Raw genomic sequence first — 17,601 nt, forward strand, 5'->3', positions numbered from 1 at the left:
CTGGTGTGGTGGTTGATCATCCTCACCTCCCTGTTAGCTGGCCTGGGTAGGTCCAGTCAACCAGAGAGTAGGTGGTACAACTGTGCTTAGCCTCAGGTCCTAGCTGGCACATGGACAGTAGAGAGATTCATGTCTCCTGAGCATACACCAACCCCAGCTCCAACCACAGGTTCAGTAATAGTGACAGAAGAGGCATGCATAGAGAGGTCACATCTGAGTCCTACTCCATCACTCTCAGGAGCACAAATTGCAAAGTAGGGTCCACTGGAAAGGCACTGAACTCCAGAGCCATCTGCCCTAATCGTAGAACCTATGTGTCTCCATAGCCCTCAGGAACACCAGTACCTGGGGTTATATCTATTTTGGCTGTCTCTGGGATCCTGCTGAGATATGCATAAGTGCAACCCTTCTGATGACCTCCCAACTCATTTTGAAGTCTCTTAGCCATATAAACTCATTTGTCTTTACCGTTTACCCCTTTTATTCAAGGTATTTTAACAGTTGAGTCATGAGCTGGTGATTGGTAGCAATCCCTTGGTGCCGAGAGATCATCCCCAGGAGTCATGTTTCCTGCTGGGGTGAAGTTAATGTATTTTCCTGCACATTTTTTAATGATTTATGCATCTTTAAAAAAAGACAATTATAGAAAAAATGCTATAAAAAAAGAAAACAATTGTATAAAAGTAGTGCAACAAAAGGAAATTGTGATTAAAAAATGTTTATTTGAGGGACGCGCCGGCTCCTCCCCGCGCGCGCGCACGGGTCTCTCCTGCCCGGAGCGGCCCCGGGAGGCCCTGCCCGCGCCCCCGTCGTCCTGTCCGTCCCCTGTACGGGCCGGGGGCCTCGGCAGGCGGAAATGTCTCATCCTCCTGCACACATGTGGGATATTTTAGGACTCAGTGACCTTTGAGGATGTGGCTGTGAATTTCACCCTGGAAGAGTGGGCTTTGCTGGATTCATCTCAGAGGAACCTCTACAGAGAGGTGATGCTTGAAACCTTCAGGAACCTTTCCTCAGTAGATGGTGAGACTCACTTTAAAGACAATGAATCATTTTCCCAGGAGAGTAATTTTGGGCAAAACATGTCCAAGGAACAGATAACAGCAAAGTTCTCAAGAAATGATTTCTGGGTATGCACTTTAGGAAGAAGTTGGAACGACAGTAACAATGGATATCAGCACAAAAACCAAGGGAAACACCTAAGAAATCAGATGGTGCAGAGAGTCCTTGAAAGCAATAAAAGTAATAAGTGTAGAGAAACCTTCAGCCAGATTCCAAACCTTAATCTGTACAAGAAAACCCCTGGAGTATATCTGTATGAATGCAGTGAGTGTGGAAAAGTCTTCATGCATCATGCATTACTTAAGTGGCATATCAGATCTCATACCGGACACAGATCACATGAATACCAGAAATGTGGGCAGACTTGCACTTCACCTTCCTACCTGAGAATGCGTATGAAAACTCACAGCAGAAAGAAATCCCATTTCTGTAAATTTTGTGGAAAAATCTTTACTCATTGCTATTGGTTCACTTGACCTATAAGGACTCACACTGTATATAAAACCTATGAATGCAAGCAGTATGCAAAAATCTTCAATGAGTTCTCCTGTCTTACATGATGTGGGAGAAACCACAGTGGAGAGAAGCCATATAAATGTAAGAAATGTGGTAAAGACTGTATTTATCCCTCATCCTTAGGAAGACACATGATGACACACACTGGAGAGAAACCATATGAATGTAAACAATGTACTAAAGCCTTTATTTGTTCCACTTCCTTTCGAAGACATGAAAGGATTCACACTGGTGCGAAACGATATGAATGTAAGCAACGTGGGAAAGCCTTCAGCTATTCCCATTCCTTTCGACGACATGAAAGAACCCACACTGGAGAGAAACCTTATGAATGTAAGTATTGTGGGAAAGCCTTCCGTTGGCTCGAATCTTTTCAAGGACATGTGAGAATGCACAGTGGAGAGAAACGCTATGAATGTAAGTACTATGGGGAAGCCTTCAGTTGTCCCACTTCCATTCAAAGGCATGAAAGGACTCACACTGCAGAGAAACCCCATGAATGTAAAAAATGTGGGAAAGCCTTCAGTCGTCCCAGTTTATTACAAAGACATGAAAGGACTCACACAGGAGAGAAACCCTATGAATGTAAGTGTTGTGGGAAGACTTTCAGTTGGCTTGAATCTTTTCAAGGACATGTGAGAATGCACAATGGAGAGAAACCCTATGAATGTAAACAGTGTGGTAAAGCCTTCAGTTGTCCCACCTCCATTCGAAGGCATGAGAGGACTCACACTGGAGAGAAACTTCACACATGTGAAAAATGTGGGAAAGCCTTCCTTTATCCTAGTTCATTACAAACACATGAGAGGACTCACACAGGAGAGAAACCCTATGAATGTAAGTGTTGTGGGAAAACTTTTAGTTGCCTTAAATCTTTTCAAGGACATGTGAGAATGCACAGTGGAGAGAAACCCTATGAATGTAAACAGTGTGGTAAAGCCTTCAGTTGTCCCTCTTCCATTCGAAGGCATGAAAGGACTCACACTGGAGAGAAACCTTATGAATGTAAAAAATGTGGGAAAGCCTTCAGTTATCCTCAGTCCTTTCGAATACATGAGAGAATTCACACTGGAGAAAAACCATATGAATGTAAGCAATGTGGGAAAGCCTTCAGCTATTCCCAGTCCTTTCGGCAACATGAAAGAACCCACACTGGAGAGAAACGCTATGAATGTAAGTACTGTGGTAAAGCCTTCAGTTGTCCCACTTCCATTCAAAGGCATGAAAGGACTCACACTGGAGAGAAACCCTATGAATGTAAGTGTTGTGGGAAAACTTTTAGTTGGTTTAAATCTTTTCAAGGACATATGAGAATGCACAATGGAGAGAAACCCTATGAATGTAAACAGTGTGGTAAAGCCTTCAGTTGTCTCACTTATATTCGAAGGCATGAAAGGACTCACACTGGAGAGAAACCCTATGAATGTAAAAAATGTGGGAAAGCCTTCAGTTGTCTCAGTTCATTACAAAGACATGAAAGGACTCACACAGGAGAGAAACCCTATGAATGTAAGTCTTGTGGGAAAACTTTTAGTTGGCTTGAATCTTTTCAAGGACATGTGAGAATGCACAATGGAGAGAAACCCTATGAATGTAAACAGTGTGGTAAAGTCTTCAGTTGTCCCACTTCCCTTCGAAGGCATGAAAGGACTCACACTGGAGAGAAACTTCACATATGTAAAAAATGTGGGAAAACCTTCCTTTATCCCAGTTCATTACAGAGACATGAGAGGACTCACACAGGAGAGAAACCCTATGAATGTAACTGTTGTAGGAAAACTTTTAGTTGCCTTGAGTCTTTTCAGGGACATGTGAGAATGCACAATGGAGAGAAACCCTATGAATGTAAACAGTGTGGTAAAGCCTTCAGTTGTCCCTCTTCCATTCGAAGGCATGAAAGGACTCACACTGGAGAGAAACCCTATGAATGTAAAAAATGTGGGAAGGCCTTCATTTATCCTCAGTCCTTTCGAAGACATGAGAGAATTCACAATGGAGAAAAACCATATAAATGTAAGCAATGTGGGAAAGCCTTCAGCTATTCCCAGTCCTTTCAGCAACATGAAAGAAACCACACTGGAGAGAAACACTATGAATGTAAGTACTGTGGGGAAGCCTTCAGTTGTTCCACTTCCATTCAAAGGCATGAAAGGACTCACACTGCAGAGAAACCCCATGAATGTAAAAAATGTGGGAAAGCCTTCAGTCGTCCCAGTTTATTACAAAGACATGAAAGGACTCACACAGGAGAGAAACCCTATGAATGTAAGTGTTGTGGGAAGACTTTCAGTTGGCTTGAATCTTTTCAAGGACATGTGAGAATGCACAATGGAGAGAAACCTTATGAATGTAAACAGTGTGGTAAAGCCTTCAGTTGTCCCACCTCCATTCGAAGGCATGAGAGGACTCACACTGGAGAGAAACTTCACGAATGTAAAAAATGTGGGAAAGCCTTCCTTTGTCCCAGTTCATTACAAAGACATGAAAGAACTCACACAGGAGAGAAACCCTATGAATGTAAGTGTTGAGGGAAAACTTTTAGTTGCCTTGAATCTTTTCAGGGACATGTGAGAATGCACAGTGGAGAGAAACCCTATGTATGTAAACAGTGTGGGAAGGCCTTCAGTTATCCTTAGTCTTTTCAAATACATGAGAGAATTCACACTGGAGAAAAACCCTATGAATGTAAGGAATGTGGGAAATACTTTATTTGCCTGTCAGCCTTTAGGAGACACATGATAACGCACACTGGAGAAAAACCCTATAATTGTAAACAATGTGGTAAAGCCTTCAGTTGTCCCAGTTCTGTTTGAAGACATGAAAGGACTCACAGTGGAGAGAAGCCTTAAGAATGTAAGTACTGTGGGAAGGCTTTCCGTTGGCTTGCATACTTTCAAGGACACTTGAGAATGCACACTGGAGAGAAACCTTAAGAATGTAAACAATGTGGGAAAGCCTTAAGTTGTCCTAGTTCATTTAGAAATCATGAAAGGACTCACACGGGAGAGAAACCATATGTATGTAAGTATTGTGGGAAAGCCTTTTGTTGGCTTGCATCCTTTCGGGGACATGTGAGAATACACACTGGAGAGAAACTGTATAAATGTGAAAAATGTGGGAAAGCCTTCAGTTGGTCCTCATCCTTGTTAAAACATGTGAGAACACACAGTGGAGAGAAACCCTATGAATGCAACCAATGTGGGAAAACCTTCAAGTGGCCTTCATCTTTACAGAAGCATCTGAGGATGCATTCCTGATAGAAACTCTATAAATGTTCAAAAGGAAGAAAACCTTTAATTCTCATTCTGAGAACATCAAGGAACTCCCTCCAAGGAAAGCTCTGTAAATAAAAGTGATGTGGGAGTACTTGATGGTGATGAATTAGTATTGGTTCAGAAAGTTCAAACCATGACAGAAATCTTATGAAATTCATAAATGACATTGTCTTGACATAGTATCTCATTTTTAAAATGGATTCCTGGGCTAGGAATTTCCAGTTCTTAGTTTTGGACATAGAACGTTGAGGTGACAAATAATTTTCTAAGTAATCTTTTACCAATGCCAGAAATGTTTTAATGGGTAGAGTTTATTTTTATAACTTAAGTAATCAAAAATTGAAATTAAGAAATGTTATAATTTAAGTAATCTATTGGGTCCATTGGTAAATTTGAAGTGTATTTTTAATATGCAAAATAGATTTAATTTCTAAATCGTTTTTAACTGCTCTGTAAATAAGGGGCCATTGGAAAATTTACATTAATTTGTTGAGATTTTCTTACCAGCCTCGTGTGGCAGGTACTAGATATCATTTACCAATTGTATAGTCCATTCTTCTTCTTTACTTGATTAAAGCAATTTTTTTCCTTTTTTTTCCCTAGAAGAGCCTTATTCTACTTTCCGTGCTAATAAATAATCAACATGGAAGTGTTAAGTGTGAAAAGTTTATCCAAGTATAATCTCATGTGAATTGTTTCCACCTTTTGCCCTTTTGCCTTTGTCCTTGCTTCTGGGTGGGATTTGAATGATACTGTTTGATTAAGTGAGAACTGTGATATGACAATAAAATCTATAGAGTTGAAAAAAAAAATGTTTATTTGAAAAGAAATCCAATATTATATTCCTACTTAGAACCTCTTATATTTTTAATGTAACTTTTTTTGATCTATGTATCTTTTTTAAAAAGCAATTAAGTAAAGAATTTTTTAAGAAGTAAAAGAATGAAAACATTTCCCCATAACAAAAGTAAATTAGGGTTTTACTGAAGATAAAGGGGGACCTTTTAAAAAATTCAAGGAAACCTAAAAGAAAATGAATATCTATATATTTTCTGTAATAATGTATCAGCTGCATGCCTGATAACCTGGTGAATCAGTTCTCCAGTTCTCTAAAGAGAATGGGTAATGAAAACTGGTGCCTTTTATATGCAAGGCAGGGATTTCTCCACTTGTCTAAACTGTCTCCTTAGTTTAATCAGCCTTCAGAAAGTTATCTGCTTTCTTTCCTCCAGGTGTTTTAGACTACAGTTTGCTAGAGTCCTGCTTATTAGGCACCTGTCCTGATCCCTCTCTTAGCTAGTTCCCTTCTTTCCATGGGCTGCTGGACATAGCCTGCCTGAGCAGATACCCCTCCCCTCTCTCCCTTGGCTTGGGGTACCTTCCGAGATTCAAAGGGCCTTCAGCTGGCCAAACTCACTGCAAATAAACCACTGTCCACCCATTGTTAGACCTCTCTTCCTCCCAGGGAATGCCCCTTCTTGGTCCACGGGCAGCAACCAGCCAGGTACTCCTTTGAGGCTTCTTGCCCTGAGGGCAGCATATATTTGCCATTTCCAGCCTCAGGTGTGAGCAACTCATGGTTTTCCTTTGGCTTCTTTATCTTTCCATTACCCTCCTAGATGACTCAGAGCACCTTCCCATTCTATATATATATTCAAAGCAGCTCCTTTTGATAGGGCCATGCCTTCTCTCTCTCTCTCTCTCTCTCTCTCTCTCTCTCTCTCTCTCTCTCTCTCTCTCTCTCTGTGAGAGTGTTAAACTCTGACTACCTACTTCAGTGTTATTTTCCCAGAAGTCCTCTCTAACCTCTTTAAGACAATTGATTCTGCAATATCCCTGGGGGTCAATAGCTCTCTGGAATGGGAGTCTCTGGATTTGGGGCTCATTTAATCAATGTAAATGAAACTAAGCTTCCCTCTCCAACATCAGGAGTTCCTTCTTAGGGTGGTTGGAAGAGTTAATGGCTATTTTCACAAGTTTTGGTGTTTGAACACAGAGTTGTTCATGGAGGAAGCTGACGTTTTCACTGAGTCTGGGTTCTGTTTTATAGAAATGTAAGCACAGTGGGGAAGATGAAGTTGCCCTTTTCCTCTGGGTCTGAGGAAATTGCTGCAGTTTTGAGCATGGACTTGATATATTGGGTGGTATTGAAGTGAAGGTCTCCTCCCTGTTCTTTTTCATGCACTATTTTTTTTTCGGTATGCAGCTGTTGATTTATTTATTTTTATTTATTTGTTTACTTATTTATTTATACTTTTGTCTTTATTTTTTTAATATTACATTCAAAAAATATGAGGTCTTCATATACCCCCCACCCCCCTCACCCCAATCCTCCCCCATAACAACAATCTCCTCCATCGTCATGAGACACCCATTGCATTTGGTGAATAAATCTCTGAGCACTGCTGCATGCTCTGATTTGACTCCTGTAATCATCACAAAAAGGATCATTTCCTGGTGAAACCTGAATTGATATTTTGGCAAATTTGGCACCAGAAATGGCTACATGGAGCTTCCATGAAGAGTGAGCAAGTTGGTTTGGAATGAATTATGTAGAAGGAAAGAAAGAGTATATACCTGTCCTAGAATAAGTCCTCACTAAGGAGATTGATTTAAAGGTACACACACACATACTTGCACACACACACTCCCAGGCCCCATTTTTACTTCAGGAGAAAGATTTTTTTGCTCTGCCTCTCACTTCACATGGTCAGAAGAGTAGAGAACTAGAGAAGAGGACCTATGAAGAATGTTACCACCCCAAAGATTTTAGGGTTCCAGGAGGTGAACATCCTTGGGGGTGATACATCCATACTTTGGGAAGAAGGGAAGCCCTCTATCTCTGTACCTGAATTTCCCTGAGACAAAGAAGGGCTCCTTTTTCAAGCCTCCAATCAACCTGGGAAGCACCATTGGGATGGAGCTGGCAGAGTAATGGGGAATGGAATGGAAGCCAATAGAGTACTGTTTGACCAAAGAGTCATTGTGTTCCAGCTGGGCTGATTTGTGTAGTGAGGTAGGGCGTGTCATGGGTAGGGAGAGAAAGATGAAAAAAAAGTGTAATCTATACACGGGGTCCCCAACCAACTCAGGTAGCATCACTTCAAACCCTCTTTGAAGGAACTACTCTACCTTGAGAGAAGACCAACACAACTGAAGTTGCTATCATGATTAGATATTTATTGGCACCAAAAGAATACCAGGGCACTAGATCCACAGTACAAGAGCAGAAATGACTTCTGGCCTGTGACCTGACAATTTCAATTAATAGGTGTTTGACCCTGGAGAAAGGGAAGTGTTCCTGGATACAGTGGATCCACTGATTTAGCAGAGCTGAGCCTCCCTCCGGTCTTTGGGTGTCAATATGCCAAAGTTGAGTGTTGGCTGGAGCATGATGACTATGTCCTAGTGATACAGGAATTACCCTCTGCTACCTTGAGAAAAGCCATGGGAAGGAGGAGAATAACAAGCCATGGAGCCTCCAGGCAAGGGGTATTTGAAGAACCCAAGGCCAGATCCAGCAGCTAGCTTGCTGGAGGTGTATATGGAAACTTCTTGGGCAAAGCCAGTCACTTATAAGGGTCTTCATATTGGCAGGGTAGAGGCTTTGGGCTAGCCAGGAAAGGAGGTAAAGGGGAAGGGTATAATGTAGAAGACAGGGACTTGACAGGCAATTATGTCAGTAGATCCTGGCCTAGTGGAGCATTTTTAGCAGGCATTTTCCCCTCAGTGGCCAGAAGTTCATAATCTGGGGACATTGTGTGCAGAAGTCGGGCATAGTCACCATTGATCTGAGTGATGATCTGGTACTCCTAGCCCAGGAAAGGCTCGTTGAATTAGTCGTTGCTCAGAGCCTGGGCAGCTGTCTCTTCACTGGAGCAGCCACTTCTGAAGATGGCCACTCTCATGGTTTCTCCACAGTTGCTGACCTCCCCGGTATGTGCCCTGTGGTCCAAAAATCAATCTCCCATGAGAAAGGGCTTGTGGCCAGGGCCCTGGTTTCCTTCCTATCTGCCACAATACTTGTCAGCTGACCCTCTCTTGCCATGTCGGAATTTTGGCTGCTTGGGGACTTGTGGGCTGAGTTATCATGTTGTTCACTGAGCCAAGACAGAACTTCAGGAGGTGTCTCAGAGAGGGAAGAAAGCTATTCCCTCACCCTGAAAGACTGTGACCCAGGATTGGTTCTTCTCCACACCCCCTTCCTCCATGTTTCCTACTTGTCATCAACAGAATTGAAGTTAAAAAAAGAATCAGAATATGGAATAAGAAAGGCATCTTACCTGGCCACTTCATAGACACGCTCTAGAAAAGAAGGAGAAATCAGGTCAGAAGTCTCCATGGGGAGTGGACAGGGCTAAGTATGAACCATTGTGTAGGAAAGGAAGTTGGCAAGAGGGGACTTAAGATGTCTCAATTTTCCAAAAGCTGGGAGGTATTGTAGGGCGATTGAAACACAGGGATGCAGTTTTCTCCAGGGAAGCGCTCTTGATCACTATCATCTTTGGCACACTCTGACTCAGGACACTGGGCTGGAGAGGTGGCATGTTGGGTATTTGGGAGTGTAATCACAGGAAATGGAACCACTCCCCACCCAGGAATCTCACCAAAGATCCCTAGGGAGCTATTTTTGGGAACTTGTCATTCAGGGAACTTCGTAGGTATGGAACGTGACAGAACCCAAGCAGAAGAGCTGGGTTAGTCCAATGTTGGTGCTAATGGCCCAAGCCATTCCCAAATACACTCACCTCTACCCTGCATCCAGGAAAAGACATGGGAGAGGTCACCATTACCCCTTAGTGTGTATTAAGGAGAAATACTTGACATTCTATCAGGTCCGAAGGCTTAGCCTGGCGCAGAGATTAGAGGCTTACAGTATTTGAAGGATGTAACTGGGAATGCATGCACTAAGTCAGAATAAATAAATATGGAATGCCTTGGGCTTTCTGCTGCGTGGTAGAGCCTTTTGTTTCTGTCTTACCACCCCAACTAGCCTGGAGGCTCTTATTCTGCAGAGGCCATGTCTTTTTCATCTTTATATGCCTAGCGTCTGCCACACAGTAAGTGCTCAGTAAATATATGTTAAATTGAATTTATGCCTTGAAGATGTACCCTTCACACAGTGTTAGAAAGCAACAGGAATTCTGGAAAAGAGAAAACATAGAGGTGAGATGTAAAGTCTGTTTGACTCAATTGACTGGAGATGAGAATATGAATAAAGTAATGGTGAGTTTGAGAAGATAAGCTAGAGTCCCTTCACAGTGCCTTGAATGGAATGCTACATTTTAACTTTTATCCCCTGGGACATGAGGATCCATTGAAGGTTTTTGAAAGTGAAATGATCTGATATGATTACTGATTTTTGTTATACACAGCTTCATTACCCCTATACTCAAAGCTTTCCTGTTGGTATCCCCAGATATTTGTTGCCACTTGAGGTATCTCCAGCCCTAAGAATAGCCACAATGGACTCAACCATGCTAAATGGCCAATCCAAGAGTTTAGACTTGAGAACCTGGGGAAAAAGATATTCAAGGCTTTCCTCTCGTCTTTGGTTGGAGATACCCAAGGTGAAAACCAGATTATGTGGGAGTAAGGGGTGCCACAGGGAAAGAGATGAAGTAATACTAGGCTAAATTGCTAATGCAAGGGGGCATTGAGTTGTGGCTGGATTTTTCTTTAAAAAATAAAGAACCTAAAGAACCTAATTCCATTTTTTCTCCTTTGAGATCTCAGTTGTTAAATGGCTGACAACTGTGCCTTCATCTTCTTACTCCCCTGTTCAAAGGTTTTTCTGTGATTTCAGTGCCTTTGTAAGGACTAGAGAAGAAATTTCAAATTCCTTAGTTTGGCATTCATGGCTTTCTATGAGCAAGAATGAACTTTCCTTTTCTCCTGTATTTCCCCATTTCTCAACTGCCTGAATTTTCTTTATAACTCCACTCACAGACATCTTTTAGGTCTTTACATCTTTACTCATGAAGTTCCTCCTCCTGGAACATTGTCCTCTTCCAAAATGCTCTTATCTTTTAAGGTCTGTTTTAAGTCCCACCTCCTTCCAAAAGCCTTTTTATTTTTAACTCAAACCTTAACTGACTCTCCTTCCCTCTGTAACCCTTAGCATTAATTTTCTTCTCTAGGCCTTGAGTCCATAGACTTCAGTTTTCATTTCTATGCATTGTTACCAATAAAGTCCATGCTTCTATCTTGAATCCCCTAAATAATTTATCAATTTGAGGGCAGGGATTGTGTCTTCTCCTTCTCTTGCATCCTTATAAGACAATCCATTATAAGGATGGCCATACTAGGTTGGGTACCAAGGACTTGTAAATTAGCTTCCATTAGTTGTATTGTCATTGTTAGCTTGCATTTCTGATTCCATGCATCCCCATTTTCACTCCCAAACTAGGCTGGGAAAACTTCAAGTACCTAATCCAGTTTCTGATACAGAGAATATACTCAAATATGCAGTTAGAATGAGTGAACAAGAGCCATCCAGTTTTATTCATTACTCACCCTGTTGGGGCATCTTCCGGCAGAGCATGATATAAGCCATGGTGAAAACCACCATACAGCACAGGGAGATGATGAGGATGATGGCAAAAATAGGCAGGCCATTTCCTAAAAGGCAAAATAAGACCAGGTGGTATGTGGTTGAAAATGAGGTCAGAAACAGAGCCTCAAGAAACAGGCCAGCCCAAACCAGGCCTCTTTCTTCTCCATCTTTCATCTTCTCCTAAACTCAGCCACCAGAGAGACAAAACCCCAGGTCCAGAAGAAAGACTTGAGATAGGTAAAGAGGCCATGCCTAACCAATTCTTCCAGAACCACTGGCTACTGCTAGGCATTTGAGCTAGTCCTTTGTTCTCTCAATGGGGCCAAGACAGGGGATCTTTACCTTCCTTTTAGAGGGGAGAAAGTAGCACCCTGACCTCCCAGACTTACCAAAATGTTTTCTTATTGAATTTTGACCAGTTACTTCTAGTTGCAAAGATTCTTTCCTGCACAACCTCTGGCCAAATCCCCAGATTCTTTCTTACTTATCAAGTATTTTCCCTGGTAATCCTGGGCTGCTTAGTGCTTACCCAAACAGCCATGTCTACCAGCTGAAGGAACCTACTGGACTGGACTTCCAGGCCTGGGCCTTTTATTTATTTGCTGTGTGACTATGATAGGCAGAATAATGGTCCTCCAAAGATGTCTACATCCTAATCCCCAGAATGAGTATGTTAGTATGCAAGGAAAGGAAGAATTAATATGCAAATAAAATTAATGTTGCTAATTGGTTAACGTTGAGAGGGATATTATCCTGAATTATTCAGGTGGGCACAATCTAGTCCCAAAGGTCTTTAAAGTAGAAGGAGGCAACAGAAAAAGTCAGAGTTAGACATTTGAAGATTTTATGTTGTTGACTTTGAAGATGGAGAAAAGGTCCATGAGCCAAGGTATATAGGCAGCCTGTAGAAGCTGGAAAGGGTGGGGAAATAGATTTTTCACCAGAGCCTCCAAAAGGAATGCAGCTCTGACAATGCTATGAGTTTAGCCTAGCAATATCTGTATTGGATTTCTGACATCCAGGAATGTTAAGATAATAAATTTGTATTCTTTTGTATTGAATTTTGTGGTAATTTGGTGCAGCAATCAAATCCTTAACTACTACTAGGTCTCTGTTTCTCCATCATTCAATGAAAAAGTTTGGGGGAACTCTAAGGCACTTTTAAATGTAATATTCTAAATCTAGAGGGCTGGGTCAAGAGGTAGAGAGGGACCAGAGGTGGGGCAAGATGGCGTCTGAGTGAGTGCACCTTATAATCTCTCCTGCAAAGAAGCAGCTGAGTTTTAGGGTTGGAATCCTGCTGGACCGGGCTATTTCGGGTGTTTGCAGGGCAGGAGGTGTCTGCACGTCGATTTAGTGGGACGGTGATAGAGAAGATTCTTGTAAGAGGTAGAATTTTGGGTCTATTTCACGGAGATTGGGGCTGCATGTGGGACGCTTTCCCCTGGGGCTGGCGGCCCAGTGGTGGCAATTCCTGGAGGCTTTACTGCACCGGGGAGTTGCCAAGCCCTGAGCGGGCTATTTGGGGGCTTGCAGGGTGGGAGGTGTCTGGAAGTCGATTTGGTGAGACAGCGATGGAGGAGATGCTTGTGAGATGTGGAATTTCGGGTTTCTGACATGGAGATCAGAGCTTCCAGCTAGAGCCCCTCCCCCTAGGGCTGGTGGCACATCTGCGGCAGTCTCTGAACTGCTTGTAGTACAGTGGCACCCCCAGCAGGCTCTTTCAGGGGGCTTGCAGGGTGGGAGGTATCTGGTAGTTGATTTGGTGAGACAGTGATGGAGGAGATTCTTGCGAGATGTGGAATTTTGGGTTTCTGAAATGGAGGTCAGAGCTTCTGGCTAGAACCCTTCCCCCTAGGGCTGATAGCCCAGCTGTGGTGGTCCATGAATTGTTTGTAGTACAGTGGCACCCCAGCAGGCTGTTTTGGGTCTATTTCACGGAGGTTGGGGCTGCATGCGGGACGCTTCCCCCTGGGGCTGGTGGCCCAGCAGTGGCAATTCCTGGAGGCTTTGCTGCACTGGGGAGTTCCCAAGCCCTGAGCGGGTTGAATGGGACCTCATATTTTTTGAATGTAATTTAAAAAAAAAAAAGAATAAAAAAATAAAAATAAAAGTGTTAAAAAGTTAAAAAAAAAATGATACAAAACAAAAAAAACCTCCCAAGTAAGAAGAGGCCAGGGCCAGAAGCCTTCACGGGTGAATTCTACAAAACATTCCGGAAATAACTAAAACCAATCCTGCTGAAAATCTTCCAAAAATTGAAACAGAAGGAACATTACCGAGCTCATTCTATGATGCCAAAATTACCCTAGTACCAAAGCCTAATAAAGACACCCCAAGAAAGGAAAATTACAGACGAATTTCTCTAATGAACCTAGACATAAAAATCCTCAACAACATACTTGCTAACTATATTCAACAACACATTAAATGAATTATACACCATGACCAGGTCAGATTCATTCCAGGTATGCAAGGATGGTTCACCATAAGAAAATCAATCAATGTAATACACCATTTAAACGGAATGAAGAAAAAAAATCACATGATTATATCTATAGATGCAGAAAAAGCATTTGACAAAATACAACACCCTTTTTTTGATAAAAACACTCCAAAATATTGGAATACAAGGAAATTTATTGAACATAATAAAGAGTATATATGAAAAACCCACAGGTAACATCGTTTACAATGGTGAAATCCTAAAATTCTTCCCTCTAAGATCAGGAACAAGACGAAGATGCCTGCTCTCTCCCCTTATATTTAACATTGTCTTAGAAGTACTTGCTCGGGAACTGAGGCAAATAACATATACAAAAGGCATTCAAATTGGAAAGGAAGAAGTCAGAATTTCATTATTTGCAGATGACATGATCCTATACATAGAAAACCCTGAGAGGTCTACCACAAAGCTGCCTGAACTCATAAATGAGTTTAGTAAAGTTGCAGGTTATAAGATCAATGTGCAAAATTCAATAGCATTTCTGTATACCAATAATGAGGAAGCTCAGGAGGAAATCAAGAAACAAATACCATTTACAATAGTCAATAAAAAAATCAAATACCTAGGAATAAATTTAACTAAAGATGTAAAAAACTTATACACAGAGAACTACACAATATTGTTCAAGGAAATCAAAGAAGACCTAAATAAATGGAAGAATATTTCCTGTTCATGGATAGGAAGACTAAATATTATTAAGATGTCTATCCTACAATAACTGATCTACACATTCGATGAAATCACGATAAAAATGAACACAGCATTCTTTAAGGAAGTAGAAAAACTATGATATTTATTTGGAAAGGAAAGAGGCCCTGAATAGCCAAAGACATATTGAAAAAGAAAAATGAAATTGGAGGAATCACAATTCATGACTTCAAAACATACTACAAAGCTCCAGTAGTGAAAACAGCATGGTATTGGCATAAGGAGAGGCACACAGACCAATGGAAACGAATTGAGAGTTCTGTTATAGATCCTCATATATATAGCCATATAATATTCAATAAAGCCACCAAACCCTCTCAACTGAGAGAGAATGGTGTATTCAACAAATGGTGCCTGGAGAACTGGATATCCATATGTAAAAGAATGGAAGAGGATTACCATTTCACACCTTGTACAAAAATCAACTCAAGATGGATCAAAGACCTAAATATAAGAGCCAAGACCATAAAGACTTTGGAAAGCAGAGTAGTGCAGCATCTATAGGACCTTGTAATAGGATATGTCTTCATGAACTTCACACTAAAAGCACGAGCAGCTAAAGAACAAATAGATAAATGGGACTTCCTCAAAATTAAAGCCTTCTGCACCGCAGAGGAGTTTGTGAAGAAAGTGAAAAGAGAGCCTACACAATGGGAGAAAATATTTGGTAAAAATATATCGGATAGGAGACTTATAACTTGCATTTAAAAAAACTCCTATATCTTGAAAATAAAAAGATAAACAACCCATTTAACAAATAGAAAAAAAGATTAAAAAGGACACTTCTCCAAAGAAGAAATACAAATGGCTAAAAAGCACCTGAAAAATTAGTCCAAATCTCTAGCTATCAGGGTAGTGCAAATCAAAACTACAATGAGATACCATCTTACTCCCATAAGATTGGCAGCTATGAAAAAACAGAAGATTACAAATTCTGGAGAGGATGTGGAGGAATGGGAACACTCATCCACTGCTGGTGGAAATGCAGAAGGATCCAACCATTCTGGAGGACAGTGGCAGTTTCTCAAAAAACTAGCTATAGATTTGCCATATGATTCAGCAATTCCACTGCTGGGTATATAACCACCAGAACTGAAAACAAGGACACAAACCGATATATGCACACCAATGTTCATAGCAGCATTGTTCACTATTGCCAAAAGTTGGAATCAACCCCATTGCCCATCATCAGATGAATGGATAAATAAAATGTGGTACATTCATACAATGGAATACTACTCGGCTTTAAGAATCAATACACTACAAACACATGTGATAACATGGATGAATCTTGATAACCTTATTTTGAGTGAAGCAACCCAGGCATTGAAGGACAAACACTACATGACCTCAATGATATGAAATAAGTAAACCAAGTTGCCTCAGAGAGCTAGAGACTGGAAGATAGGCTTAAAGGAAATCGGGGGGTAGAGGAAGGATGTAAGGTGACATCTACATGGGTGAAATCTATGATAAGGTGGAGGTAAGTATGTGTACAAGGAAGGGATAAAATGGGGGCATAGGGTTACCTTTGGGTGGGGCTTTGTGGGCTTGAGGGGGGCTAGGGATGGTCAGATGGGTAATATTGCCCAAGAAGATGGGGGGAGGGTGGGGCAACATACGAACATAGGAGATTGTCAGGTGTTTGTTGAGAGTATAATGCTGAGAAAACCTTTCCAAAATATAATAAGGAAAGTGACCTGTTTAAGATACTTAAAGGGGACAATCTGATGTAGGACACACTCCTAGGGAATATGTGAATGCTCACTTTGCCAGAGTGGGTTATATCATTGGGTAGAGACCCATATAATGAGAGAGAAGGTATACCCACATCCTGGGGAGGAATCATGTCATCAAATAGAGGGACCTGCATCTCTCAAGAGAAATGGTGGCTCCCAGGGCATTAGGGCAGTTGAGCATGTCAAGCCTTCAACACTTGCAAGAATCTCTGAACATTGTTCTTCAAGAAATGAAGATTGACTGTCACTGTGGCCCCTGAGGGGAGGGGGAAATAGATATTGAATAGATGAAACCAATGTAACTGTGAGGGTAATAGAAGTGTTTCACAAGAGTACTCAAGGATGGATATAAAACATGTAATATTACACCAAAAACATATAGGGGCCAATAGAATAATAATGTAAATCATAATGTAAAGCATAGGATAACTAAAAATTTAGAAAATTGTGTAGCCTAAGGTATAAACCACAATGTAAACACAAATGTTACCTTGTTTGAAAGCTTTTGTCTCAATATCTGTACATCAGTTGCAGTAAATATGGTATGACTATGTTAAAAGATTATTGCTGAGGAAGGGAAAAGTTTTATGTTGGATATGTGGGAGTACTGTGTATTATATATATGAATTACTGTGCTCTAAAACTCTTGTGAAGACAAGCTTAATAATTAGAAAAAAGAAAAGAAAAAGATAGGATGTAGATTTTCTCCAAATTAATATGTATTCTATATCTAACCTTTAAACTCATCACTATATTCCATTTTACTATTAAGGGAACCTGACATTATATTGGACTTCACTTTTCAGGAAGTTTTGGGTCACAGAGTGCTACAACAATGGCAGCAGAGGAATACTGGTATGGGATGTTATTGACAAGGGACATATGGTTGACAGGGAGTTATACAGGGCATGTGTCCGGGGTGCATGGAAATATTTAGATATATTCATAGTGGAAACAATTAAAAACAACAGCTGGGGGGGGGTGTTTGGCTTCCTGGCTGGGGGTGCTCTGTCACAGTCCCTAGGGATGCAGTGGCAGTCCCCTGGGTGCAATGACAAGGACCAGGAAGTAAAAGGGTCCAACAGTGAGCCCCTGATACTAATGACTATGCTTGTGAGGCTGTGTACTCGAAATAAGAACAATGCCTAGAGCAGCAGTGTGCCTAAGACTTCCCTCCTGATAGCATCCGTGTTACTTAAATGTGGCAATCTTGAAGCCAAACTCAGCATGTAAATGCAC

At 41.3% G+C, this 17,601-nt stretch overlaps 1 protein-coding gene and 1 pseudogene across 1 annotated transcript in view; one reads left to right on the forward strand and one right to left on the reverse strand.

Moving 5' to 3' along the window:
• Positions 1-756: 756 nt before the first annotated feature.
• Positions 757-5,665, forward strand: LOC131277108 (zinc finger protein 709 pseudogene; annotated as a pseudogene).
• Positions 5,666-8,012: 2,347 nt separating this feature from the next.
• Positions 8,013-17,601, reverse strand: part of VSIG4 (V-set and immunoglobulin domain containing 4) — a 50,973-nt gene continuing 41,384 nt past the window's right edge. Inside the window, exons 6-8 of the mRNA XM_004470384.3 lie at positions 11,370-11,474; positions 9,137-9,158; positions 8,013-8,798 (exon numbers count right to left, since the gene is read on the reverse strand). Coding sequence (XP_004470441.2) covers positions 8,690-8,798; positions 9,137-9,158; positions 11,370-11,474 — 236 coding nt within the window. The 3' untranslated portion in view covers positions 8,013-8,689. The remainder of the gene's footprint in view (positions 8,799-9,136; positions 9,159-11,369; positions 11,475-17,601) is intronic.

The sequence above is a fragment of the Dasypus novemcinctus genome, chromosome X (assembly GCF_030445035.2).
Source record: "Dasypus novemcinctus isolate mDasNov1 chromosome X, mDasNov1.1.hap2, whole genome shotgun sequence".
Classification (NCBI taxonomy): Eukaryota; Metazoa; Chordata; class Mammalia; order Cingulata; family Dasypodidae; genus Dasypus; species Dasypus novemcinctus.